The sequence below is a fragment of the Engraulis encrasicolus genome, chromosome 9 (assembly GCF_034702125.1).
Source record: "Engraulis encrasicolus isolate BLACKSEA-1 chromosome 9, IST_EnEncr_1.0, whole genome shotgun sequence".
In the NCBI taxonomy this organism is placed as follows: domain Eukaryota; kingdom Metazoa; phylum Chordata; class Actinopteri; order Clupeiformes; family Engraulidae; genus Engraulis; species Engraulis encrasicolus.
Window position 1 is genome coordinate 46,423,488 of NC_085865.1, and position 27,822 is coordinate 46,451,309.

Genomic DNA, 27,822 nt, shown 5'->3' on the forward strand with positions numbered 1-27,822 from the left:
ATTATATATTTTGAAAATATAGTTGTTAAAAGGGAGATTTCATCGCAATATGAGAATGGAAATATAGAGGCTTGGGCTTCAGGGCTCCTTTGACTCTTGAGTCCCTGGGCCTAGACCCAGTAGGCCCATGCATTAATCTGTCCTTGGGTGGTGCATGTCATCTTGTCATCTCCTTCAGGGCCCCTGACCACTGCAACTGTTTCAGGAAACAGGCTCCTCCTCTGGGTCCACTGGCCAGCAGCATCACTTTGAGCTACTCTGAGGAGCCCGACTGTTCCTTTCAGCAGATGGCCACTTCATTGAGAATATGCCCAAGGAAGCAAAAGGATGGCTCTGTGATTCTTAATCACTCCCCCCCCAATTACGTATGGATTTATTTAATCTTAAATGTAAGTATAATCAAGACTAGTCATGTGATGTGGTGTTATGTAGGCTAAGCTATGGTGGATCATATAAAAGGATGCTCTAAAACGAATTGTGTTGCATTTAGAAATGTAGTGCAGAGTCCTTACAGGCTATTTCTCCCTTCATTATTATACAGGAGGATTTTGTAGCTGAATAAAAGACCCTGCTGACACTCAATGGAAGATGTGCGTTACTCGTTTGAAGTGGACACTCACCTATTCAGGTAAATAGCACTTTATAAAACATATACAGTGGGTATATTTCTGAAGGTAACATTTTCGGAGAGAAAAAAAACATAACTTTTGCGATGCCCAAAAGTTATATTTTGCGAGAGAGATACAGAGATTTCCATTCATTTTCAATTGTGATTTTTTTCCTGTATGTTGGTAATTGTTAGTTCAGTCTGTATTATTTATTTCTTAGGTAGCCTATCATATAGTGTTTGCTACCACTGCAGTAAGTTTAACTCTCCAGCTGCACAGGAAAACTGAATGTGTAAGCCTAGAGTTAAAGCCCCCTGTTGTTCACACACAGGCTATCTCTGTGGTAGGCTATGATTTTAGTAGGGTTTTCATCTGGCAGACCTATAAACAGACAAAGTCCACACAGCATAAAGTCGCTTTAAATTAGGAGGATTAGTCTTAGTAAGACTAGTGGAGAATGAATTTGACTTCTCAAATGTCTTTCCCCAACCCATACCCGAGAATGGCATTGCTGCCGCTGCCTTTCTTTTCTGTACCTCCCTGATAATCTGCCTCCCCCTGCCCCCTTCAGGCCACAAGCTCAATTACAGCATGCAGAGACTGGACAGATTAGAATGGCAAAGCACAAGCCAAAATTGTTCTAGGTCTGGAATGCACGAGCTAAGATTCTATTATCTCTGACTCTACCCTGCCCTTTGATCTAACTGGAAAGAAGGAAAATAGAACTCGGGTCATTTTAAAGTTTTTACCGCCATTCTTTTGCAGATAACCGTTGGTTTTAGTAAGTAGAAGATATTATATTATTCTGTACTAATTGTTTAGCCAGGTATATTGTGCATGCCTTTTATAGTCCCGGAGGACGGCGGGAAAAAGGGGCTGCCTTTTTCGTCTTCGGCAGGGATGGTAAATTACTTTGTGACAGATTGTACTCCAAGGATGAGATCCCCCATAGGAGAGGACACTCTCTCCATTCCTTCAAAGAACCGGGGACACATATTCTATTCTTACCTGTTCTCAAACTGACATCCTCCCTGGGTTAGACAAAGCGAATCACACTGAATTTTCTTGTTATGTGCATTCACATTCAATAGCTGCATTTCATTTCATTGTTGTAGTGCCATCATGTAGAGTTAGACATCAGTTAGAGAATAGGCAGTGAGAAATCATCAATAAAGTGATGCCAGTAAATAGTAATGAAATTCTATTGTAAACTACATTATAATAGTGTCAGTGACTGTCTTGTCTATGAAAAGTGCTTGGGAAAAAGTGATTTAAAGTGTAATTTTTTTCTGCATCTTGTATTTGCATTACTGTATATTAGGGCCGCTGGAAGTTTAAACTGCCGGAGGCAAAATCATCTTGTCCCGTCTTATACATAGGTTTGTTTTCTGTCTAATTTATTAATCAATGAATGCATACACTTTAAGGTCGTTAATATCACTTGCTAAGCCCTCAACAACCTTATACTCTTGTACCCAGACTAGAGTTGTAACAAAGTAGAAATACTTAAGTACTATACTTAAACATAAGTGCTAAAATGCAATAAATGTACTTTATTGGAGTATTATTTTTTCCTCTTCCACTTTTTCTTCACTACATATTTACGATGAATTTAATCATTTTACTCCAATACATGTTTCATGTACTTAAGTAAGTGGTTTATGAAAAATAAAGCATTAATACATTAACCAGGAGGCTGTGGTTAACCTGTTTGTGAGAGCCCTTTGCCTTTATGAGAATGATGCACCTGGGCTATTCTATTATAAAATGGACAATTAGGCTTAACTTATATAGCAAGGAGTTTTGTTTATTGTACTTTTACTTTCAGAAATTAAGTAGTGATGTTTAAACACTTCCACTTGTACTTTGAATACTTGTGTAACAATTTCTTAATCACTTGCACTTGTAATTTTACTTCCAGCACTATCCAAGTATTGTTAAAATAATAATGATAATAATAACTTGGTTTTATATAGCGCCTTTCAAATAACCCGAGGTCGCTTTACAAAAGGAAAATGGGCATAGGAATAAAGAGAGAGGAGAGGAAGGGGGTAGAGGTGGGGTTGGGGTAGGGTGGTTAAGGACCATAGGCCTCAGTGAATAAGTGTGATTTTAGGTGCTTTTTGAACGTAGCCAGTGTGGGGGCTTGACGGACATGGAGAGGTAGACTGTTCCAAAGGGTGGGGGCAGCAACACAGAAGGCTCTGTAACCAAAGCCTGGAAGTAAAACATATTTACTTCTAATATTTAGGTACAACACATATTGAATCTTTACTACTTCCACTTGAGGATGCTATTAGAATAGCACTTCTACTTTTAATCAAATCAGTTTCTTGACTTAATACTCGTACTACTCCACTCCTATGGTCCAGTACTTTATACATCTCAGATTGTAATTGACTAAATGTTATCTCCATTCTCTCACCCATTGACTACGGTCTGCTGCTGACAACCTCCTCACCCCCATCATCACCACGACCAAATGCCAGATCCTCAGAAACAAAGCCTTTGATATCACTGCCCCACCCTATGAAACTTATTATTATTATTATTATTATTATTATTAATATTATTATTAATAATATTAATGTTGATATTAATATTAATATCATCATCATTTATTATTAGTAGTAGCAGCATTTATTCAGTTTTATTCACTGTGGGTTGGGTGTGGTGTGGCTGAAAAAAAATGTCACAGAGGGAAAATTGTGGTGCAACATTGTTCATAAAAGACAACTACGGTGCTATTTCAACTATTACTATGTATCTGGGAAATAGATGATATGCATTACAGGAGAATTCCGGCTAATTTCAACATGTTGATGTATTACATATGCTACCCTCAATTTACTAATCTGACGATGCAACATTTTTTGAACTACCATTTGTGAGATCCCTGGCCATGTTTACAGTAATAAGTGTGTGGTGTAAGTAACTGAGGTCATTTGTACTAGTTCACCAAGCAAGGCTCGAACCCGCTACCTACCACTCAACTCTCCAGCTCGGGCATGGGAGGCCCAGCACCATACCGCTGAGCCAAAGTTTTGGTTTAAGAGGGAGGCTTGCTAATGTTCTGTGCCAAACTCTGCTAGTTGGCATCCGTTACACTCAAGTATCACCCCAATAGTAATTGCTGTAAGGTGTCTGCTAATGCTGCATAACTTTTGGGTGATATTTGTATGTTAAGACATAAAAATGTAAACAAACCCTTGAATCCACTAGAATGGACAGGATCTCAAAAATGATAAACATAGTAACAGGGTACAATAGAGTATTGTGGTCAGTACAACTGACTGTTGAAATCGGCAAGAATGTTCCTTCAATTTACATCCTTGTTGTTGTTGATGTTGTTGTAGATGTGTCATGCTGTTGTTGTAAGAAATTGATTATGTTGAATTGAGAGATGAACTGTTCAGTGTGTGTAACCTTGAGCTAAACATGCTTAAAACAATTAATTGAAACAAGTCCAGAGTTGCTTTTTGCATTTTCATTTATTCTATATCACTACTAGCCTGATAATCACCGGCTATCAAATCTCTTCGAGACTTGGTCTGACAAAGAACATAACAATTAACATTTCCCAAACGTCATGGTTGACCCACCTCCCTTGATTTGCTACTGTTTGTTTATTTCCCAACAAAGTGGGAGGAGTTCCCGATTTTTCCAGAGCTCAGAAACAATATTTGTATTGCTCCTGGCCTGACTAGAAGCAACGCTGAAGGTGTTGTGTCACTGGGAGGGTCTGGCCTGGCTACATCACTACAGAAACCTCAGAGGCCAGAACACAAGGATGTGGGAGATCTTCAGGAGGATCTTCACTCCTCAACTTGTCCTTTCTGTAATGGAAATGCAGAATAGCGTTAAATGTATTACTAATAGGTGTAGTTTCCATATGTACCATACCTTTCCTGAATGTTGCATCTAATTTGCAGGGGTTGCATTCTTTAAAGTAGCCTTCAAAGAATATGTCCATGAGGCCCTGTGCCACTGTGTATAAGATTCTAGAGTCTAGTTGTGCAGTTTGCCCAAGAATGTAAAGCTTTGTGGATGCACCCGTTCAAACAGATAGAGCTCAAGTATTTTAGGCAAGTATTTTTGAACTATGGCAATAATTCAATGATCTGATTATACGTACTATAAACAGGCTTGCAACCAGGTAAATTAATGGATGAACAACTCTTGAAGATCACATACAGAAAATACATTAAAAGTTCACTTTACAAAGGTGATGCCAAAATAATTTCCTAAACCTACAGCATATATTACATGTCTACTAAAACTAAATTTGCTACTTCAACTTCATTTTAATGGAAAATAAAGTATTACAGTTAAGGATTCTTCTGACTGACCTTGTCACCAGCATCACGGCTCTGGGGTATTGAGTTTTACTTGAAAAATGGTTGCTTCTTACCTTGCCCCCTGTGTCACGGCTCTTGGCTCTCATCTTATTGACCTGAGACTCAGCTATGTCAGCTCTCTCCTCAGCCTCATCCAGCTCATGCTGCAGCTTGCGGAACTTGGTCAAAGTGCCGTTGGCCTGCTCCTCCTGAAAAAGACAATCAATCAATGACATGATTAAAATTCTTCTTACAATATAGATTGCTGATATAGTTGCCATTGCTACATAATTGATGACTTACAGCCTCCTCTGCTGTTCTCTTGTAGGATTTGACCTTCAGCTGCAGCTTGTCAACCAGATCCTGAAGACGATGCAGATTCTTCTTGTCCTCCTCAGTCTACACATACAAAGGTAGGTCAAAACTTATGGAACCCAAGTCAACGCAATGAAATTCAGTAGAAAGACAAGCAAATGTCCTCATAATTATTGGTAGAGTGGTGGTGTTTAGTACCTGGTAGGTGAGCTCCTTGATGCGACGCTCATATTTACGGATCCCTTTAACAGAGTCACCTGCCTTACGTTGCTCCATCTCCACTTCAGATTCTAGCTCCCTCACCTGTGCAGAAATGTTAACAAACAATAAAAAGATGACGTTTGTCTTTTTGGCTAAGCACTGCCCCGATAGCAACTGTTGTCAGTCAGCAACATGGTTCTCACTTTTGAAAGGAAGGCAAATCAGGGTATTTTTAAGTCGTGTGTGTGTGTGTGTGTGTGTGTGTGTGTGTGTGTGTGTGTGTGTGTGTGTGTGTGTGTGTGTGTGTGTGTGTGTGTGTGTGTGTTTAGAGATTTTTGCCTTTCATTTGTGACAGGACAGTGGAGCAACCACATGCATTCAATAGTGTCAGAAATTGGTAAATACAAGGGAAGGCATCTCATTGAAAGACAATTTGACATGCACACACACACACACACAAATGGCAACGTAACTTTCATGGACATATTGGTATGATTATGAACTGTGCCTTTGTACTTTGGGAGTATGAACGTAGGAGTGTGGGGTGCTGTATAAACAAATGCTGTTTTACTCCCTGACATTTACCTGCCAGCTCGGTCATTCACATTGTTTCAATACACACCCTGCACTTTTCATTGTGGGCTTCGGAAATTGAGAGAATCCCACTCCGAAGCCTCCAAACTTGTTGGTTATCTGTTATTGGATTTACAAATCCCATTCATCTCTATGGAGAAGTTAGTTTTCAGAGACTGACTTAGCATAGTAATAATTTCCTTGATTGGTCAGTTGAAGATTTTAGGTTTTGGCTCCCAAAAGGTCAATTCAAATACATTAAAATACCATATCAATAAAGTCAATTCAGCACTCACCCTTGACTCCAACTTCTGAATCTGCTTCTTGCCACCCTTCATGGCGATTTGCTCAGCTTCATCCAGGCGGTGCTGCAGGTCCTTAATGGTCTGCTCCATGTTCTTCTTCATGCGCTCCAGGTGAGCACTGGTGTCCTGCTCCTTCTTCAGCTCCTCTGCCATCATGGCAGCATCAGTGATGGCCTTCTTGGCTTTCTCCTCAGCATTCCTGGACTCTCCTACAGCCTCCTCCACCTCATTCTGCAGCTGGGATGTATCACCCTCCAGCTTCTTCTTTTGATTCAAAAGGCTGGTGTTCTGTGTGAGAAATAATATGTTTCTTCTTGTTTTTCTTCGTATTTCTCTATATACTATTTCAGAGCTATCATGACTGAGTATTAAATTATAGTTAGTTTTATACCTGAGAGTGGAGCAGCTGCACTCTTTCGCTGACATCAAGCAGCTCCTGTTCAGCCAGTTTCCTGCCTCTCTCAGTCTGCTCTACCAAGGATCTCAGCTCATCCAGTTCAGCCTGCAACAGATTGTTGCGTCTCTCCACAATGGCAATGTTCTCTTTGAGATCATCGTTAGCACGCTGGGATTCATCCAGGTGCAGTTGAGAATCCTGTAAAGAATACCAGTACACAGGTCAATTTGAAATATAAGTCAGACTTAAAATTCATCCAATAAAAGCTCTAATGTCTTATTGTCATGAACCTTCAGATGTCCATAGAGACCCTTGAGTTGCTTTTGAGCCTCAGCTGCCTGCCTGTTGGCTTGGCTAAGCTGGATCTCCATCTCATTGAGGTCTCCCTCCATCTTCTTTTTCACTCTGAGAGCCTCATTCCTGCTGCGAGTCTCAGACTCCAGGGAGCTCTGCAGGGTGTCCACCACTCTCGACTGGTTCCTCTTTGCCTGCTCCATCTCCTCATCCTTCTCAGCAAGCTTACGTTCAATGTCAGCTTTGACTTGATTGAATTCCAGCTGAGCTCTAAGGATCTTCCCCTCCTCGTGTTCTAGGGAGCCCTATTGGAATGAAGGGGTGGAATTGTTACATTGCTACATTTTGTCATTGAGTTCACATCCTGGGATCTACAGTTATAATAAAGGTACAGTGGCTGTCAGATTTAAGGTTGTATGTAGTAGGTAGTTACCTCTGCTTCCTCCAAAGCAGTCTGAATCTCAGATTTTTCTTGCTCAAGGGTCTTTCTGGACTTCTCAAGTTCATGGATGCTCTTTCCGGTCTCACCAAGTTGCTCAGTGAGATCAGAAATCTCCTCTGTAGAGAGAAAATGGTCATATTAATTGTTTGGACTGCAAGGGTGAGGAAATGTGTAGACAAAAATATTAAATAAAGTCAATTTTGAGAGACCTTGCAAGTTTTTGTTCTCCCTCTTCATAGTCTCCAAGTGATCCAAAGATTCTTCATATGAGTTCTTTAGTTTAAAGAGCTCAGTGCCAAGAGATCTGGCCTCTTTCTGGGAGCCCTCCAACTCAGTCTGGGACTCTTCGTACTTCTGCTTCCACTCAGCCAGGACCTGGGTTAAAATGGGATTGTTAGTTTCTGCCCAGTGAATTCAAATTTAAATATAAAAAGTGGCTATTTAAAGGTTTACCCTAAATGATACATGATCGTATACAGTAGAAAAAAAAACATCTGAACCTTATCAAAGTTTCTTTGCTTCTTGTCCAGTGCATTTGCAGCAGAATTGGATCTCTCCACATCTACCATGAGATCTTCAATCTCATTCTGTAGTCTATGCTTAGTTTTCTCCAGGGAGGAGCATTTGGCATTGACAGCTTCCACAGCTTCCTCTGCATCTTGCAGACGCTGAGCCAGCTTCTTCCTGGATAGCAGGAAATCAGTGTCCCGTGTCAATCAGAATCAGGAACCACATAATACTTATGTCTGTTACATAGTTTAGGTTTGAGGGACTCTTACTTGGAATCTTCCAACTCCTCAGTCCTCTGGATGGCATCAGTCTCATACTTGGTCCTCCACTGAGCCACCTCAGAGTTGGCCTTGGACAGACTGCGCTGCAGTTCAGCCTTGGCCTCCTGCTCCTCCTCATATTGCTCTCTTAGGAGGTCAGAGTCATGGCGAGCAGACTGCACTGCATGGGCTAGGGCATTTTTAGCCTGAGAAGTAATTATGATTGTATGAAACATGTTGATAGAGTCATCACACGTGCCATGACATTTATAAAAAAGATAGAAAAACTATATTGATCAAACCTTGACTTCCTCCTCCAGTTGTCTCTTAAGGTCTTCAATCTGCTGGGTGTATGACTGCTTGCCTCTAGTTAGCTGAGAGACAAGAGAGTCTTTCTCCTCCATCTGCCGAGCCAGCTCACCTTTTTGATAAATTATTAAGGTTGTCATTTTTAATATTTAAGAGTGAAGAGTCATAAAAATACATCATCTTATGACTACATAGTCAGTAGAATGAATGTACCATTTTCAGTTGTAAGCTTAGCTTTTTGCATGGTGAAGTCATTGATGCTGCGTTGGCCTTCTTCAAACTTGGTTCTGTATTCAGTCATCTGATCCTCCAAAGTCCTGCACATCTTCTCTAAGTTTGCCTTGAATAGTAATTGGGAAAGTAGGTGACCATTAGGGATGTGCATTTCTGCCAAAAACACTATTCGAAATTCGATGGCCACTATTCGAATGTTATTCGGAAATCGAAAAAAAACCAGAAAGAAAGGTGGAAAAAAGGATGTGCGTTTGCTGAGGGACTCCCACCGTCATCCCTTGAAAACATGTAAATTCCGCCGACGTATCATAAAGAGTTCAATACTTATTTACAGTGGCCTTCCATCTACAGCACCAGGGGGGAGCAATCGCTAGAAAATGCTGTCGAGCGTACACCTCTGAATGTCCAGCAGCTCGTTCACTGTAGAGGGAGTCTGTGCATCCGTGACGAGAAATATTTCTCATTCCTTTCCCCTCCTTACATTCTCGTGGCACGGGAAAATAAACCCCACTGAAGAACAGTTGTTCGCTTTTTGGGCTGCATTAGAACAGACAGAATCCCGATTCGCACCCTCACTACCACCAAACGTTTTATAATAGACCTAGAAGTTGAGCGATCTTGCCAGATCGAATGGTTTACCGCCAAATCGGGCCGTTTAGGAAGGCGGTCTTCGGGTAGAAAAGGGCACACGATCATCATCTCATCTGGCAACCCTGCCAAGACTATTCGTTGCAGCAATGCAGGTTACGGTTTGAGGATATTTTGTGATACTGAATCGGTCATGCTTGTATGTATGCAACTTATTTGGTATAATTTACTCTGAGTTATTGACAACTATGTACATAGGTGTGTATATAACCCGTACGTTCAGTAAAGCTGACTGTGCAAGCCACTGGTGCAAGCTTCCCAGAAGACGCTGATGGTAACCTAGCAACATCACGAGCCCAGACAGAAAGATATTCAGCAGAGATTCTTTAAGTATATCTCTCTACTCTCTCTGATATTCAGACCCTCGTCTTCGCATGTAATGTCATTGTACAACATTATGCTGTGTTGTATTGTGTTGTATTATATGATGTTGTGTTACATTTTATTATAGATACACAACACATACGGCAAACGAAGCATCACATTATTTTTGACACTTTTAGAAGTTCATTTCACATACAGGAAGAACTTTGCTTATGGACTGATGACGTCATTAAGTAAAAGTTTGTGGTTACGGGAGTCTTCACCAAGATGGCGGTCTGCTTTGGTCTGACTGCTGAGAAATCCGAAAAATTCGAGGCCCATTGCCAGTCTAGGTTAATCTATGTCTTTGATTTGATCAAAACGTGATTTGCTTGGTCTTAAAAAGGCGGGGATAACTGCGTCCCAGCCAATCTGGACACATCCGGACCGGAAGACTATGACGAGATTTCAACAGCGGCAAAGAAGGTGGATCTATAGGTCTGTGGGTGGATCTACCTTTTTTGACAGCGGGTGTACCAGGTCGCCCTCTCGTGGAATGAAATCATCACGGCGCTAATTCCATGACGCGCTTACCGACGTTGGCACATGCTTGTAAAATCCGAGACTCTCTCTGCCACCCGAAGAGAAATCGGACTATAATCGAAATAGTACTGGTTTTGTAACCAACGTTCATACATTCCTAACGTGGCGAAGATGGAGCATCTGACAACAGGGTTGTTTGTTTCTCTTTTTACTGTTGCAAGTGGGTTGTGCGACCATACATATGGATGATACCACTCTGAGTATGCTGCATTTGAGCATAAAATGCATTTCAGCATGTAGAAAATGAAGCAAGTTCAACTACACATACATGAATCACATGAGCTATGAACACCAATTACGGCAGATTCCTCACATCATGGAGGAGGTCCCATGCCAACACAGTTGCTCTTGTGGTACTGCGTGGCTGCTTGACAAAACTTTTGTTCCCGCGATGGTTTAACGCCATGTGAAACGAATGCCGCGCAGAGGTCACTCCCTTAAACTGCGTCGTGAACGGAAATTCTAACCAGGATGCTTCATGCGGACACAGTGAGCATGCTCGCTGCCCAGCAAATTTGCTGCCTGGTTGAAAAAATGGCATCATGAACGACCTTAGTGTGTGTGTGTCGGTGGGGGCGGGGCGCTTTCAGACATATTCGCCTTACGTGTTGGAAATGAAAGATGAGCATCGTATTTAGAGCTACTAGGTTAATTTAATTAATGCAACCCTGCAGTAGTTTTCATTTGTCACTTAACACTGCAAGGGAGGCCAACACAGATTTTTTTTTTAATTTGGGGTCTGCATTTTATATGAATGTCAATGTGGATTTTGAGACTGGCTCGATTTTTTTTATTCAACAGGACTATTCTAAATTCGAAAGAATAACGAATATTCGAACATTCGGATATTCTTGCACATCCCTAGTGACCATCAGGCAACCATCCTGACCACATTTAGGATTCGTGAAATGAATTACATCATGAATACTGTAGTGTACTGCCTGTCCAATAAATGGAAACCATAATTCTCTTTCATACAGTGTTCTGAATGTTACCAACGTAATTTAAGTTTTTACTTTTTACCTTGGTCTTAGCAACTTGCTCCATGTTGGAAACAACATCATCCAGCTCCAGGCGGAGTTCACTTTTCTCCTTCTCAAGCTTCTGTTTCACTCTCTGAAGGTTATCAATCTGCTCCCCAAGGTCAGCTACGCTATCTGCATGCTTCTTCCTCAGTGTGGAAGCAGTTGCCTCATGTTGCAGAGTTGACTCTTCAAGGTCTCTGCGCAGCTTTTGGAATTCAGCCTCCCTCTTCTTGTTCATTTCAATTTGGGCTGCAGTGGCACCTCCGGCCTCCTCCAGCCTCTCACTGATCTCCTCCAGCTCTCTGGCCAGGTCAGCTCGCTGCTTCTCCACTTTGGCTCGGGCAGCTCGCTCAGCTTCCAGCTCTTCCTCAAGCTCCTCAATGCGGGCCTAAACAAGAGATATCACCCTGTAACTTTTCTTAAACTGAGAAAGACTTATTTTACAACTCAGAGTTTTTACTGTAATTATTTTTTTCCTTACCTGAAGCTCCTTCAGTTTCTTCTGGAGCTGGGCTGCCATGGCTTGCTCATCTTCAATCTTGCTATTTAGCTGACTGATCTCAAAGTCTTTCCTATTGTGTATAAAACAATATTGAATTAAAGATGAACACATCATCACCTTTTACTCTTTAACGGTCTGTTTTAAACTTACTTTTTGAGCCTTTCTTCCATTTGCTGTTTGTCATTCTCTAGATCCATTACATTCTCCTGGGACAACTTTAAGTCACCCTCAAGCTTTCTCTTAGCCCTCTCAAGATCCATTCTTAGTTTCTTCTCCTGTTCCAATGATCCTTCAAGCTTTTATGAGAGAAAGAAATTATTATGGAAATGTCCCAATTCACCAAATATTTTGAATACTCAGTCAACCTTTAATATTTTACTTTAATACTAATGCTACATTTTCATGGTTGCCTACATCATCAACTTGCTGCTCCAGCTTGGTTTTGGCCTTGGTCAGAGTGTTGACTTTGTCCTCCTCACTCTGAAGGTCATCCAGCGTTTGCTGGTGAGCCTCTTGAAGAGCTTTCTTCTCCTTGGTCAGCTTGGCAATGATTTCATCAAGAGCTGCCATCTCCTCAGTCAGGTTTTTAACCTAAAAGGAACACAGGTATCATTCTGTCCTATAATGGTGTTATAAATTAAACTTCTGTTCTAGTATGAGAAGTAGACCTCAGTGAAAATTACTCAATATAATAGTTTTCTCTGTGTATTAGCATGACTTAAACTTGTTCTGACCTTGTTCTCAGTAGCATGTTTCTCCTTTTCCACTTTAGCCAGTGTGAGCTCCAAGTCATCAATGTCTTTCTTGAGCTCAGAGCACTCATCCTCTAACTTCCTCTTCTTAGCAGTCAGCTCTGAATTCATCTCCTCCTCATCTTCAAGTCTCTCAGTCAACTCTTTGGCTTTGGCCTCAAGTTGAATCTTGTTCTTGATCAAACCCTCACACCGCTCCTCAGCATCACAGAGACTGTCTTGTTCCTGTAATAGTAAGTTATATTTTACTTTTTTTTAATCTTTGAAGAAGATGCTGAAGAAGATTGCATTTACAAATGTACGATGGGGTTTGAGGTCATGGGCTACCTTGCATAAATGATAATCCTACTTACAGTTTGAACTTGAAGCTGTAGGTCATTCTTCTCTTGGACAATTGAAACCATTTTCTCTTCAAGCTCTTTTCTCCGGGCCTCAGATTTAGCATAGGCCTCCTTCAGTTTAATGAATTCTTCCTTCATGTTGGCCATCTCCTTCTCAGCTTCAGCTGATTTCAGCAGGGGCTTGATCTTGAAGTACATCTTCATCCAGGGCCAATTCTTGACACCCATGAATGCACGGACGTTCCACTGGATCACCAGCAGTGCGTCTCTGTGTTGACATTAAATTAAAAGTTAAAAGAGTGGGTTTTTGTTAACTAGAAGTGCTTAACTATATAATTTCCAACTGGGAGGATACTTATTTTAGGTTATGCATCATTGTAATGGGTGACTTTAGTTTTCAAAGCAAACATTATGAAAAAGCTTTAAATCACGCATGTTGCTCTGAAATCAGTGTTGGACTACAACTTGGTAATGCAGGTACTAATGGAAGTAATACTGATGATGTATGATGCAATTTAAACAGCATTTAATCATGAAAAATTACCCTACACTTTCAATAGTCAAAGTCAATGATAATCGTAATTCTTAGTGTCTTTACCTGCGCTCAACAATCTTCTGGAATTCAATTCTCGCCAGAAGACCTCTAGATCTTGCTTGAATACCAGTGATGATGAGAGCAAGACGATCGTCTCTCATCTCTTCAAGAACTCCCAGCAGACCAGCCTTGAAGAACACCTGACACATATCAAACATGGAACAGATTACCATCTCTCAAAAGATGTGCTTAACATGCACATGTCTGTTTCAAGCAAATCAACTGTTCAACATGTCAACGAAAATCTTCACTTACCTTAGTATGTCCCAGCTTGTACTGTTCATGGTCTATGTCCAAGCTGCCCAGCAGTTTTTCTGCAGCCTTCTTGTTGTCCATAAACTGTCCCTCTGGGATGGCATTTGGGTTGAGGATACGGTATCTGAAATTCATCAGAAGTAATTGTGTTTTAATGGTTTGTGTTGTTTCTTTGATAATGTAATGAGGGCTAACTAATTTAACATGTATCCCACCTCTGTTTAAAATCTCCATACAGGATTCTATTGGGGAAGCCCTTTCTGCAGATTCTGATGCCTTCCAGAACGCCGTTACAGCGCAGCTGGTGCATGACCAATGGATTCTCCATAGCCCCAGGAGTTTTGGACTCGTTGGGGATGATGCAGCGCACAAAGTGGGGGTGAGTTGACCTCAGGTTGGTCATCAGCTTGTTCAGGTTCTCCTGTAGTAAAATATTTATTTAGCATTTAGGTATGGATTTGTGTACAAGTGGCTACTATGAATAGTGTGCATAGAAATAAATACTTACTCTGTGCAGGGCTGACACAGTCTGGAAAGAAGATCCTTTCTTCTTCTTGCCACCACTTTCCTTGCTCTCTGTAGCTGTGAAAGTAGTGCAGATCATAGTTTCACGAGCTTGGCACTATTTTAGACACAATTAAATAGACATCATTATTATTTTGGACAGTACAAATACAAGTACGTGTGTGTAACCTATGTAGGTGGGTTTCTCAGCTTTTTCATTCCAAGCCCTCCTTCCCTAGAGGGCGCTGCGCCAAGAGCCCTTCTCTCACAGTCACCAAGACTTCCCCCTGTATTTTTTTTTAAAAAGATATTTTTATGGGCTTTTTGGGCCTTTAGTTCGGATAGGACAGTGAAGGTGCGACAGGAAGTGAGTGTGGAGAGAGATGGGGCAGGGTTGGGAAATGACCCCGTCTGGACTCGAACCGGGGTCCCCGTGGGTGGGCATGCAAGCCCAAGAGTGGGGGGCTTAGCGTGCTGCGCCACAGCACCCCCCCTTCCCCCTGTATGTAACCCGGAACTCATCCACCCCTGTTAACTCTTGTTCCAGTCCTACCCAGGATTGGACGTATAAAGAAAAGTGCACTTCTGAACAAAGCTTTTGTTTGCTATTTTATTTGCTATTTAGGCCGCATACAAGCAATAGACCATTTAGTTCATTTACAAAGCTGTAAGTTTAACCCCTTTGCAAAGCTACAACATTGCAGAGCGCAGTGTTATTCCCTTTGGAAGCTGGGACCTTTTCCTCTTTCAAGGTTTATCCGGATCTGTGAGCTAAGGATACGCTCACTATGAGTCTCGCGGATCAACTTCTCACATTTGGAGATTCAACGACCAGGATGCTGCTTCGAATCTCAAGTCGCAAGGACTCGCCATGCTCTCCGGTCCGAACCCAAGATCATAGGAATCATGAGCTCTCCCACGTTACAGTAGGCGATCTAAGCAATGATAGCTACTGAGATAGTTTAGATGTGTCTTTGATTTGAGCGTTAGGCGATTTTCATGTACATGTCTTATTCTCTGTCTCTCTCTCCCTTTGTTAGCTTAGACTCCACTATTACTAATGGTGCATTCCAGTCCCAAATCATCCCAGTAGGAGATTGCACTTATCCAACCTCCTACTACGAAAAACGCTCTGGAACGCCAGTCGAAATGGGAGCTCCAACTACCGAGGTCGGGTGACTCGCACTACTCCCACCTCAACAAATCGAAGTCGGATAATAATGGCGGCCCCCATGGAGCCGTTATTTAAAATGACAATAAATAGTGAAACTCCATTTCTCTTTTATGCAGCTGTTCCAAACACAGCCATTTTACTCAGCATAATCTTCGTGTTATTGCATGATATTGTGTCAACATAAATGTAACATTATGACAGAGTAACTTTTATGGCTTCTTTTTGGGCTCGTATCAAAACACCCCGCTAAAGTCAGCTCAACGGCGGCGGTGGCCATGGATGTAGAACTTCCACTTCAACTGTCAGGAACGGCAGCTTAAATGTCCAGGTAGGATAAGTGTGATCTCCTACTAGGATGATTTTGGACTGGAATGCACCATAAACCCTCTTCTGGTCTTGTGTACGAAACACTGCGAGTTTCATGCGGAACGACCTGAGTGGTTTCAAACATTGTATCAATGCATATCAGCGTTTTGGATGTTCCGTTGACTCTCCGAATGTACTCATTTGTTTATTAGACAAACCGTGCGCAGGGCTACTGCCCTGACTATGCCCATCGTGGTCTTATGCTAGCCAGCCAAGGCACCACACCACACACCGGTATCAGCTGCTAGCCCCGGCAACACGAGCTGCCCCCTTACGCTGGCATACACATACACTGTTTCACATCCTTTCTCTCTCTCTCTCATTCTCTTCCTCTTTCTTCCCCTTTCCTACTCTGTCTTTGAGAGCTCTGAATTGGGTTAGCTTAGGGCTCGAGATACTCAAGCTAAGCTAGCCCATTGTTCCATCTTACCGATTCTCTGCTCACTAGAGAACTGGCACACATAGCCACAGAGCTACATCTCTCTCTCTCTCTCTCTCTCTCTCTCTCTCGCTCCCTACATCATTCCTTCTCCCTCAGGAGTATTTAAGCTTGTAGAAACCCCCTGACATTTCTATACCTATTGGTACCCTTTCAGTGTAAAACCACCAATGGGCTATTCACCAGATAGCCATTACACTGTTGTATTGAATTCTCTGCGAGCTAATGCTATATCTATCCAGCTCTGTTTACACTTCCCCATATGTGAGCCACCATTTTGCCGCTTAGGGACCGGCAGTGAAGACAAGCGCTTCTCACTCGCTGCCAAAGATTTTCTAAGCTAGAGAAAGATCCCAAACTCTGCCCACCCAATGCAAAGAAGGGTGCTCAAATTCTGTCTCCTAAGAGACTGTTGTCCCCTCCTTCTAATTCCCTTTTTGTGGTGTATGGTGGTGGCTTGCACAATCTATAGCGCTAAGGGAACTGCATTTATTCTCAACCTTAAGACTCCAAAGGTCTCCTAACCGAAGGTCTCCTAAAGGGGTGTTCAACTGATATCACATGGATCCTGGAAAAGTATGAGCCTGAAGTATCTTCCTAATAGATGATCGTTGTTGCTACTCTTTCTCTCCTTCTCTCTCTCTCTCTCCTTCTTCCTCACTCGGAATTACAGAACTCCCAATACATTTGTGTGTGCCCTTTCGGGACTCAGAGCCTATAATTTCACTACATGTAAAATGTATGTGACAGATAAAAATCACTTGACTTGACTTAATGGAAAAATAACTTACCAGAATCAGCCCCAGCATATCCAGCAAACAGGGCAGCCAAAAGCTTAACAGTTGACTTCTGGTAGAGACCAACCACAGTCTCATTGAGGGGGTCCTTGTTCTTCACTAGCCAGTTGCCAATGTTGTAGTCAACAGTGCCAGCATAGTGAACTAGGGAGAAATGACCCTCTGGTTTCCCCTTGACAATTCTTGGCTTCTGGAAGCAGGCATTTTTGCCCAAGTGGTTGTCATAAAGCTTGGCTTTAAATGTGGCATCACTGGCCTTGGGGAACATGCACTCCTCTTCAAGGATGGACATGATACCCATGGGCTAAAAGACAAAACAGCAAACCATTTTATTCCCTTTGCCCTGCAATCTAATTAGCTCCTTTGTGCAGAACTTGTGTTTTAACCTAATATCAAATGGTGATGTCCAAGTCTTAATCTGTTACACAAGACTCTCTGTGATGTTGTTATGATGTAGTTGAGCTTTTTCAGTGAATGGGCCACCTGTGAACCCATCTACGAATTCAAGAAATCAGGTGCTTACTTTTTCAATGAGTTCAATGCAGGCAGCCAAGTCCATGCCAAAGTCAATGAACGTCCACTCAATCCCCTCCTTCTTGTATTCCTCTTGCTCCAGCACAAACATGTGGTGGTTGAAGAACTGCTGCAGCTTCTCATTAGTGAAGTTGATGCAGAGTTGCTCAAAGGTATTGAACTGAAAGAAGTCAATCAGTCATCTTCATCTTAATTTTGTTTTTGTTGCAGGGTAAAGCAGTGTTAGATTTTTTTTTAAAATTAATTTTGTCACCAAAACTTACATCAAATATCTCAAATCCAGCAATGTCCAGCACACCAATGAAGTACTGACGAGGTTGTTTGGTGTCCAATTGTTGGTTGATTCTGATCACCATCCACAAGAACATCTTTTCATACACTGACTTGGACAGTGCACCAATAGAGTAGTACACCTAAGATAATAATTGAAGACATGAATAACTACATTAAAAAAAGCATGAACATATAGCCTATGTATTACATGTAACACTACACTACCCTTAAATTAAGTGACAGGTGTTCACTTCAGGTAAAACAAAACCTTTGTGTTGTTAAATTAACTGTTGGTAAACCTGCAGCATTCTACCTGCTGGACATTTTGTCCCTTGGTGACCCACTCGTTTCCTACTTTGACCCTTGGGTGGCACAACGCCTTGATGAGGTCAGCAGAGTTCAGGCCCATGAGGTAGGCATATTTGTCAGCATCTGTGAAGATGTTCCATTTATTTCTCAAATGATGTACAGTAATTCTCGTATTAAGACATGGTCTATACGACATGGGTGCCACAACTTATTACTGTGAAGGTGTAATCTTTGAATTTAGAATTGTTACCTTCAGTTCCATCAGCTTCTGCCTGCTCCTCTCTCTGCTTCTGCTTGAACTTGGTGTTGCCAAAATGCATAATGGCACCAGTCAACTTGTAAATGCCGTTTTTCTCATCTTGAGTAAAGCCCAGCACATCAAAAGCGTCCTGTAACCAATCATACACATGCTTGTCACTCATATCACACAAAAGTGTATATCAAAACTTGGGAAAGATTGTCAAATCTATGGTATAAGCTAAGTATACTGACATCAGTTGCTTGCAGTTCATCCCCATCATCAATAGATGCTACTTGAGTCTCTCCTTGGGAGATGAAGGCGTAATCATAGGGGTTGTTTGTGATCAGCAACATCTCTGCAAAAAAGACCACAGCAGAAGAAATGGCAGTGGAATTAAGCAATATGACACAAGTGGGAGGGGTGCTGGTAACGGATATTGTCCCCCGTTGGCTCAGTGATGAAGTCACAGGGAATAGATTTATTGAAAGATGTGTTCAAACAAAAAGGTAACAAAAATGGTAACAATAATAACAAAGGTCATACCTAGCAGTTCTGGTTTCCTCTGAGAGAGGATCTGGTAGAAGATGTGGTAATCTCTCTCAGCCTTTAGCTGGAAAGTCACCCGAGACTTCTCCAGAAGATCTGTAAAATTAGAAATATTGAAACAAAGCCCAAGGGTTTGCGAGGTGTACCAAACATTTGAGAGAGATAATATGTAATATAGTATTTCTATTCTGTGTGAGGAACTTACATGTTTCAATATCAGCAGAGGCAAGTTTGCCACTAGCAGCAAAGTGGATCCTGATGAATTTACCCTGTGAAACACAGAAGTAAATATCCCTGTCTTCAATATGAAAGCGAACGCGAAACCCACCTGGGAAACTCCAACTCCTATTGTCATTGCGACACAGCACTCCACAACACACAAGTGTTCACTGCACACTGCATACAATGAAATTGCATTTTATGCTTCACCCATGCTAGGGGACAACCCCCAATTGTGCCCCAAGGGAGCAGTGCAGCGGGACGGTACCATGCTCAGGGTACCTCAGTCATGGAAGAGGATGGGGGAGAGCACTGGTTAGCTACTCCCCCCACCAAACTGGCAACCTTTGGGCTACAAGTCTGATGCCCTAACCGCTTACCCATGACTGCCCAATATAATTTCCACCCAGCATAATGATGACAAGCTCAGGCACATCTGGGAGATAAGAGGTGTGATTTAACATTTGGGTCTTTGAGGTAATCACAGATATGAAGGTAAATCTTTGAGCATAGTAATGTACAAGTTTCAATATCTGCTGAGGACAGCTTGCCAGTGGTTCCAAAGTGGATACAGATTCATTTACCTTAGCATGAACAGATTGCTCATATAAAAATAAATTTAAAGCAGTACGAGTATTGAGATGAAATCAATTTGGAAGTCATCGGATGGCTTACGAATCGGGACGAATTGTCATTCCTGATGGTCTTTGCATTACCAAAGGCTTCCAGGGCAGGGTTGCACTGGATGATTTGATCCTCCAGGGTACCCTAGATGACAGAAACAAGTTATTTAGAGGACCTTTTATAGACACAGTGAAGACAGCACACACCAAGACTTATCTGTACAATAGGCAAAAAAAGAAAAAAAAGTGTTTATGCAAGATTTTTCCAGATGCAAGTTATTTATCATCTGACTTGGGTGTTTATCAGATGCATATTGATGCATATTGAAGAACTTCATTTACCTTTTTTTCATCCACCTTATCCTTCTTTCCAGGGGATGCTGCAATGCTGGCAAAGTACTGGATCACTCTTTTGGTGTTAACAGTCTTTCCAGCACCAGATTCTCCACTAAGAGTCAAAATTGACATGTTGAATTTACTTCACGAAGAAGTCTGTTAAGCTTAATGACTTAACATTCAATGTGAATTACATCATCATACTGTATGTGTTTAAACAGTACTCACGTGATAAGGACAGACTGGTTCTCTCTGTCTGTAAGCAAAACATACAGAATTTTAATAATATAAGTATTATTTTCTAAGTAAAAAGAGAATTCAACCCGGCGCTGGGGTGTTTTAAAACTAATCCAAAGTGGTGCTTTTGGGGTAGGGGAATCCACAACAATCAAAGCAAAAGGCCCCAGGCACTCCAGAGTATATCCACAAGAAGAAGGGAATACGTTTAAAAAGCATTTATTAGAAGAGACTACTTAATGCCAAAATGTTTCGACCACAAATGGTCTTCATCAGGTCAAAACATTTGGCCTTTTTTAGTGCCACTTGTAAAAGTAAGTAAAGGCATTCCCTTCTTCCTGTGTATATACTCTGAAGTGCCCGGGACATGTTGCTTTGTTTATCAATAATTGTTAAATAGTGGTTTTTTTTATCATTTTTACTTTAAAACTGATTTTCAACACAAAGTTTTACCTGACAGCATGTATTGGTAAGCATTGTCAGAAATGGAGAAGATGTGAGGAGGAGCTTCAGTCCTCTTCTTGCCTCTGTAGGCAACAACAACTTCCTGGTTGTATACTGGCAACCACTTGTAGGGATTGACAGTGACACAGAACAACCCAGAGTAGGTCTGTAAAGACATGTAAAGACAGATTCATTATGAGCAATTCAAAGTCCAAAAAAAGTCAAAATTCAAGACCATCATCTTTGACAGTTGTTTTGGTCAGTATATCAAACTGTCCCCCAATTTAGATTTTTTTTTACTCACATAGATCATCCAGGCTGCATAACGCTCTTTGAGGTTAAACAGCACAGCAGGCTCATGCAGGAAGGTGAACATCGCCATGTCCTCAATTTTATCGAACTTTGGCGGGTTCTGTTGGTGGACATCAGTCTCCTTCACGGTGACAGTCTATGCAAGAAAATGAATACGCATTTTGAAATTACTGTTCTTTTTCACCTCTGAGAATTTATTTTCTGTACGTCGAAGAAGTTGGATTCAAATATCTGTGAAATCTACACATGGCATGTCCGAAAAAAGGAAAGAGATTTTAAAATAAATACAGTAGGGACAGAAGCATGACATACACACTAGTTACTCAGCAAGGTTCAAGCCACTGTTATGGTTAAAGACAGAGAGATGTTGGAGGGCGGAGTCGAGGGTTCTATGGAGGAGACGTGTTTAGTGAGGGCTCAACAAACTTCGATTTTAAAGACAAAGATGTTAGTGCAGTACCTTTCCAAACTCAGTTTCAGTTTTTGTTAGAGCACTTATTTTGTTTAAAAAAAAGTTTTATTGTATCAACTCACAGCAACCATTGTTACTCGGATTCTGAAGATACCTCAGTTCTAAAACAGCGACACGCCTACAGGTACACTAAAAATGCATTTCTTACCTTTCCAAACTCAGTTTCAACACAGACTCTGTCCCCCTCTCTGGCTTGGATCATCCCTTTTACGTACTCAACCTCAGGGTCCACCACAAAGCAGGCCTTCTTGATGTCAAAGGGGCGAGTCTGGGCCTCCAGACGCTCCATATCTGACTTCCTCAGAAACGGAGCCGCCGCCCCAAACTCTGCCATCGCTGCATCCCCCATGCTTAATCACCTTATCCTAATTCAGACATCGGGGAAAAAAATAAAACTCCTCCATGAAAGCATCCCCCATGGTTAATCACCTACATTTTGACATTTAAAAAGTGTTTATTTAAGACTGTAGAACGGATTGTCAAACGGAGCCACTGCCCCATGGTTCAGACTTTGAAAACGAAGGAAAGTCACAATGGTAGAACAGACATTTTACATGACAGACATTTTACCTGAAGTCATTGTGTAGGCACTGATACATTTTTGCACAGGTCCTGAAGTATGATATCCGTCTAAGTAGCCTATTTCCAAACAAATTGTTTTTCAATAGCTTTAAGAGATTATAGTTGTGTGCCATGACACCTTGACAATATTAAGGTCATTACAAGGGAGTTACATGGGGCCGGTTGCACCACATTTGGATTTGCAGTATTTTCAGCATGTGAATCTCACCTCGTTTGAGTTAAGCTTCAAATGGACAATGTTGATGTGATGTTACTTCTGAAAGTGAATAGAGAAGATACAGTGGCAAGATCAAACACATACAGTAGTATTCTCAGCTCTGTGTTGAGTAGCCCAACAATGTTCTTTCTCCACTGCAATATGCACAAATTGTGTCTGTTTCTCTGGTCCCTGATAGCCTAGGACATCACATGCTGCTTTGCACAATAGCCCCGATCTGTAAGACAGCATAGATTCTGTCCCTCAGCGAGGGTTCCTGATCATGGTCTCCAATAAGAGAGCAGGGAGGCGTGGAAAGACGATGACTGCAGTTTGTTTGAATAGATACTACTGACACGATTGTCTAAGGGCTACGTATACCAAATGATACACATTCGTAATGCCCAATAAACAGTCGTCGTCAATCGTAAACCACACTCCTGCCTACGAGATTTACAGTACACAGGTCTACAGACCTTATCTCGCTTGTGATTAGGTCTGGTGATAACCAGGCAAGGTCCCTGATGAGATGCAGTACCACCATGTGGTAGATATCTGAATGGTGTTCGATACTTTTGTCAACCAGCCTGCCCATAATGGCCCATTCAATATTTGATTCATTACATAGACTGCCATCTGTCTGTCTGTCTGTCTGTCTCTCTATGTGTCGTTTGTCTTGATTTACAGTTTTATTTTATTATTTTCCTTAATTATTCTAGCCTTCATCCACTTGTCTCTTATCCTACCTATTTGTTAACTACTGTACCTGCCTGGTTGACCCTCATGTAGATCAGCTTACCTCTGGGTTGGTCTATGCTGTGTCCACTACCACCACCACGACTGAAAGCCACGAATGATTTGCTTCTTTTATAGGGGAGAGTCGATCCCAATATGGAGGTGAGCAACAAGTTGACCCCGGTCTCCCTATATTTTATAAAAGGAAAACCTCTGAATGGCTCCCATCCAGACATATGATTTGATATGGTGATTGACACAAACGGGAGCCAGTGTAAATGCAAATGCAGGTGGGGGAGAGGACAGCAGGACAGGGCAGCAGCATCAACTCCTGAACCCCAGACCATATCTAGGAGTTTGCTATTGTCAGATGGAACTCTCAGCATGTACACTATTTTAAAATCCATTTGGTCATTTACATAACCAAGAACAAAATGCTGACCTATTGCATGATGCTCAATGAATCTCTACTGGCACACACACACACACACATATATATATATATATATATACGTATACCGTATATATATATAATTTTAAGTGACCATATGTATCTACTTCTGTACATGACAATTGGTGGTTAAATAAAACAATATCTTAATTATTTTCCTGCAAACCTTTGTCTGTGATTGTTAATGATAAATGCACGGTCACATTGCTGGCAATGTGACAAGGGAGAGAAACACTATATGTTATGTGCCCTTTAAACATTTACTAAGTTGAACGAGGTCAAAACGACAGCTACAGCTGTCAACTTTTGTAGACCAAAGCAAGGTCAGAGCATGGGGACCCCTGATGTATTGTCAACCTGTTGTTCACATCCACCTCGATTAACCTGTGCAATTCAGCTTAGGTTCCTTTTATTAGTTTACAAGTGGATCACATTGGCAACAAGGGGGTCAAGAAAGCTGTGACACACTAAGGAAAGCACCAGGCCACCCACAAGGTGTTAATGCTGTGTCTTTAAAACGCTCACACGTGTGTGCATCACCAGTGGCGGAGCCAGACATTTATTCTTGGGGGAGCAATGGGGTAGCCACATGAATTTCACAGGGGCATGCTCTTACACAAAGAAAAAAAACACTCAAACACTATAGAATAGATAAAGAGAATGATTTTCTTGGGTTCTTATGACACCTGTGAGTGTTAACAGATTGAGCGGTTTCCGATTGTCATCTATGGGTTAAAGAAGGGCTTTGGGCAGATACACATTCTGTAGAATTGTGTTCATATAAATCAAGACTTCTGTTTAATTCTGGCAGGATTTTAGTTTTAAGGCGTTCTTTTTAGTATTTTTGGGTTGGTAATCATTGGTCACATTTGGCAACCATAACACCCACTGTGCACCCTATAACTGCACCCTTAAGTTTTAGGTCTTCTGTTATGTCAAACAGTATTTTTTGTGATTTTTTTGTAAGAATTTTTGTGATTTGACCCTCAGAAACCCATTGCATTGCAAATGGCAAGATTTACAAAGAATTAGGGTATATAGTGCCTTACATTGACTGAACTTAACACAAATTAGGCCAACATATCCCAACACCACAAAAATAGTATAGAAAAGATCACATTCCAAGTAAAAACATGGCCATTTTTGTATACTGTTAGCTGTCTTTTCTGAATACATTTCGAACCATTGTAGAAGTAATTATTTAATATGTAGATGTGCCAGAAATGTGGGAAACATGCGTTTTTGAGAAAAGTGATATGAAGGGCTGCTCTTATTTAGAAGGAAAATACCTAATACCTGGGTGCTAAGCCATTGGAATACACAGACAGGTGTGTACACCTGTAGGCTATCTGTGTTTGTGTATACGAGAATCATATAGTGATTTGAGATGATAAAGATAAGTGTTTCACTGAAGCCCTATTGTAGATTTTCATTTCTCAGAAATGAACTTAAAAGTTTCTGCATCAGAGACTTTGTAAAATTAGGTGCTTAGGTGTCTGAGAATTGATCAAATTATTTTCTACCATCTGTGTTTTACTGTTTTTATGTAATTTCAAATTTCCCATCAATAATTTGAGTCTGAACTCAGACTGCACATTGAAGAGTTACTTCCATACTAAAATTCAGTCACTGTAATGTTGCAATGCTGTTAAGAACTTGCTACAGTTCACACACATAAATAACAATGCTATCAAAGGTGCTGTAGGCCTACGGACATTCTTTTAAAATACTCATTAGCATATAGTCTATTCCAACACAAAGACAGCAATTAGCATATGCCAGTGAATATTTGGACTTTAGACATGAGGTTTGAGTTGAATTCACAGGAATTAATCATGAAGCTACTTTCATTTACCACCAGAAACGAATCTATTGATTTATCACATGGGCAATAGAGCATTATATAGTACTGAAAAATCTTAAAAAGCACACATCTGCTTCGATGAGTCTTTGCCGTCAGACCGTACAGCACAGAGAGTTCCCATGCATACCACTATACAGAAGGCATTCTAAGCTTTCGAATGGTATGCCCAAATTCACAAGGATGGTGTTTACACAAACTTGCATCAAAATGTGTGTGGGGAAAATGGTTATCCTTTATTCACTCGCGATAGCGATTTGCGGGCAATCTATGCGCTTCGTGTAATGCGAGTGGGCGGGGCTACTGTCCATTTTCTGGGGGAGCACTTGGGGTAGCCAATCAGATTTCAAGGGGGTCAAATGCTACCCTAGCCACCCCTGTAGCTCCGCCCCTGTGCATCACATGCTAAAAGATGACCTTGCACTTCCAAGGATGAGCGATCCTCACTCTCCATACTCACACATCCTTCATTAGAGAGGTGTGTAATGACTGCATATTTCCTCTAATTATATTCTCTGATTGGATGAAATCATTAAGACATTTCAGATACTGCTCAAATAGTAACTTTAGAAGTGAACTTACACCTTGTCCTCAACCTGACATGTATCAACACTGTGACAACAGCTGTCTAGGAGATAGCCACCGACCAACTGTTCTCAATCAAAGACAGGCACTTACAATTGTCATATTAATGACACAGAGCTATCTTTGTGCTTTAGTGAGAAGACTAAGGAAACAGCGATTTGTCAGTGAGACATGTTCTGTCATCGGCTATTAGCTACCTGACTTTGGCCTTGAAAGTAAATAGCTGGTCTGTTTAGGCCCAAGGACAGACGAAAGCACCTGCGGTATTGACAGCATGCACCAGAGCCATTAATAAACCTTCTCCCAAGGTTGCTGTCCCTCAAGCCGTTAATTAAGTGACAAACAAACCTTGGCACACCGTGTTGTTTACCATACAATGTTGCCTCCTTCTATTTGTCCTTGGGTACAAAGATAACCCTGTGAATTTCTTGCTGAACACCATCTAGACACACACAAAGAACGTTTACGTGTAAACTTGCAACAGAGGGACTTGAAGCACATAAAAAACATCTCAGGATGAATACAGTCTTATTCTGATTTCATATTCCTTTTGTATCAGGTTACCTTGTATGTATTGTGATTATTATCAGTACATCATGCAACATACAGATTTCATTCCTTTGAATCTTGAGTCCCTGGGCCTAGACCCAGTAGGCCCATGCAGTAATCTGTCCTTGAGTGGTGCATGTCATCTTGTCATCTCCTTCAGGGCCCCTGACCACTGCAGCTGTTCCAGGAAACAGGCTCCTCCCCTGGGTCCATTGGCCAGCAGCCAACTTTGAGCTACTCTGAGGTTCCCGGCTGTTCCTTTCAGCAGATGGCCACTTCATTGAGAATATGCCCAAGGAAGCAAAAGGATGGCTCTGTGATTGTTAATCACTCCCCCCAGTTACGCATGGATTTATTTCATCTTAAATGTAAGTAGCGTAATAAAACCCAGACCAGTGATTTGATGTCAGTGGTGTAGTCTACGTAGAACGCGGGTATACGGAGTATACCCACTTCTAAATTTCAGGGATTTCAGTATACCCACTTAAAATTGATTGATCCATTGATTTGAATGGCACAAATATATACAGTATACCCACTTCAAAAAATGCTCAAATATACAGTATACCCACCATAAAAAAGTAGACTACACCACTGTTTGATGTGGTGTTATGTAGGCTAAGCTATGGTGGATAATATAAAAGGCTCTAAAACTAAAATTCTGTTGCATTTTGAAATGTAGTGGAATCAGTATAGACTATTTCTCCCTTTCTAATTATACAGGAGGATTTTGTAGATGAATTTAAGATCCTGGTGACACTCAATGGAAGATGTGCGTTACTTGTTTGAAGTGGACACTCAGAAGTCATTACCTGGTTTCAGGTAAATAGCACTTTTTAAAACATGGACAGTGGGTACATTTTTTAATGTAACATTTTCGAAAAACATAACTTTCGCAATGCCCAAAAGTTATATTTTGAGTGAGAGAGAGAGATTTAAATTCGTTTTCATTTCAATTGTGATTTTGTTCCATAGGTTGGTAATTACATTACCGGAACATTCAGTCTGTATTATTTATTTCTTAGGTAGCCTATCATATACTGTTTGCTGGGTTAAATTATCACTGCAGTAAGTTAACCACTGGAGTGAACACGCCGCTACTCGACGTATGAAAGTGACGGCGCATTCACCCCGGTTGCTCAACTGCAACACCTATAGACTGTTTCCCATAAAACAAGCTTGTGATTTTCCTTGTAGAGACACATTCTTTGATAAAGCTGAGCTAAAG

General features: G+C 41.2%; 1 protein-coding gene and 1 long non-coding RNA gene across 10 annotated transcripts in view; one reads left to right on the forward strand and one right to left on the reverse strand.

Annotated features, from left to right (window-relative positions):
* LOC134455906 (uncharacterized) overlaps positions 1–27,822 on the forward strand; it is a 212,239-nt gene that overhangs the window by 41,140 nt on the left and 143,277 nt on the right. For 7 of the 9 annotated variants that reach the window (XR_010036192.1, XR_010036189.1, XR_010036190.1 and 4 more), the window contains exons 3-5: positions 179–389; positions 542–628; positions 5,274–5,358. This is a non-coding gene — a long non-coding RNA (uncharacterized LOC134455906). Of the gene's footprint in view, positions 1–178; positions 390–541; positions 629–1,929; positions 1,988–5,273; positions 5,359–27,822 lie in introns of all 9 variants that reach the window. The other 2 variants (XR_010036194.1, XR_010036193.1) reach the window with 2 other exon arrangements.
* Positions 3,260–22,107, reverse strand: LOC134455904 (myosin-7-like). Its single transcript, XM_063207262.1, has 38 exons — positions 21,784–22,107; positions 21,156–21,299; positions 20,861–21,017; positions 20,399–20,426; positions 20,177–20,282; positions 19,887–19,979; positions 19,198–19,261; positions 18,990–19,088; positions 18,698–18,801; positions 18,456–18,594; positions 18,210–18,328; positions 17,887–18,036; positions 17,613–17,783; positions 17,084–17,393; positions 15,978–15,989; positions 14,318–14,391; positions 14,025–14,230; positions 13,810–13,933; positions 13,558–13,694; positions 12,972–13,227; positions 12,601–12,843; positions 12,281–12,457; positions 12,017–12,162; positions 11,846–11,936; positions 11,363–11,752; positions 8,765–8,891; positions 8,545–8,663; positions 8,252–8,448; positions 7,973–8,156; positions 7,682–7,847; positions 7,464–7,588; positions 7,027–7,335; positions 6,731–6,934; positions 6,331–6,627; positions 5,459–5,563; positions 5,249–5,344; positions 5,020–5,154; positions 3,260–4,444 (listed from the first exon to the last, which is right to left on the reverse strand). The coding sequence occupies exons 1-38, from the start codon at positions 21,982–21,984 to the stop codon at positions 4,424–4,426; spliced, it is 5,826 nt and encodes a 1,941-aa protein (XP_063063332.1). The 5' UTR covers positions 21,985–22,107; the 3' UTR covers positions 3,260–4,423.

Bases quoted from the DNA above. Each gene is read 5' to 3' on its own strand.
- LOC134455904 (XM_063207262.1), bottom strand. From the start codon at position 21,984: ATGGGGGATGCAGCGATGGCAGAGTTTGGGGCGGCGGCTCCGTTTCTG. The intron at 13,695-13,809 runs GTAAGTGAAGAT...GATATGTGTCAG, and splicing joins ACAAGCTGGGACATACTAAG to GTGTTCTTCAAGGCTGGTCT. The intron at 5,345-5,458 runs GTACTAAACACC...TTGTATGTGTAG, and splicing joins TCAAGGAGCTCACCTACCAG to ACTGAGGAGGACAAGAAGAA.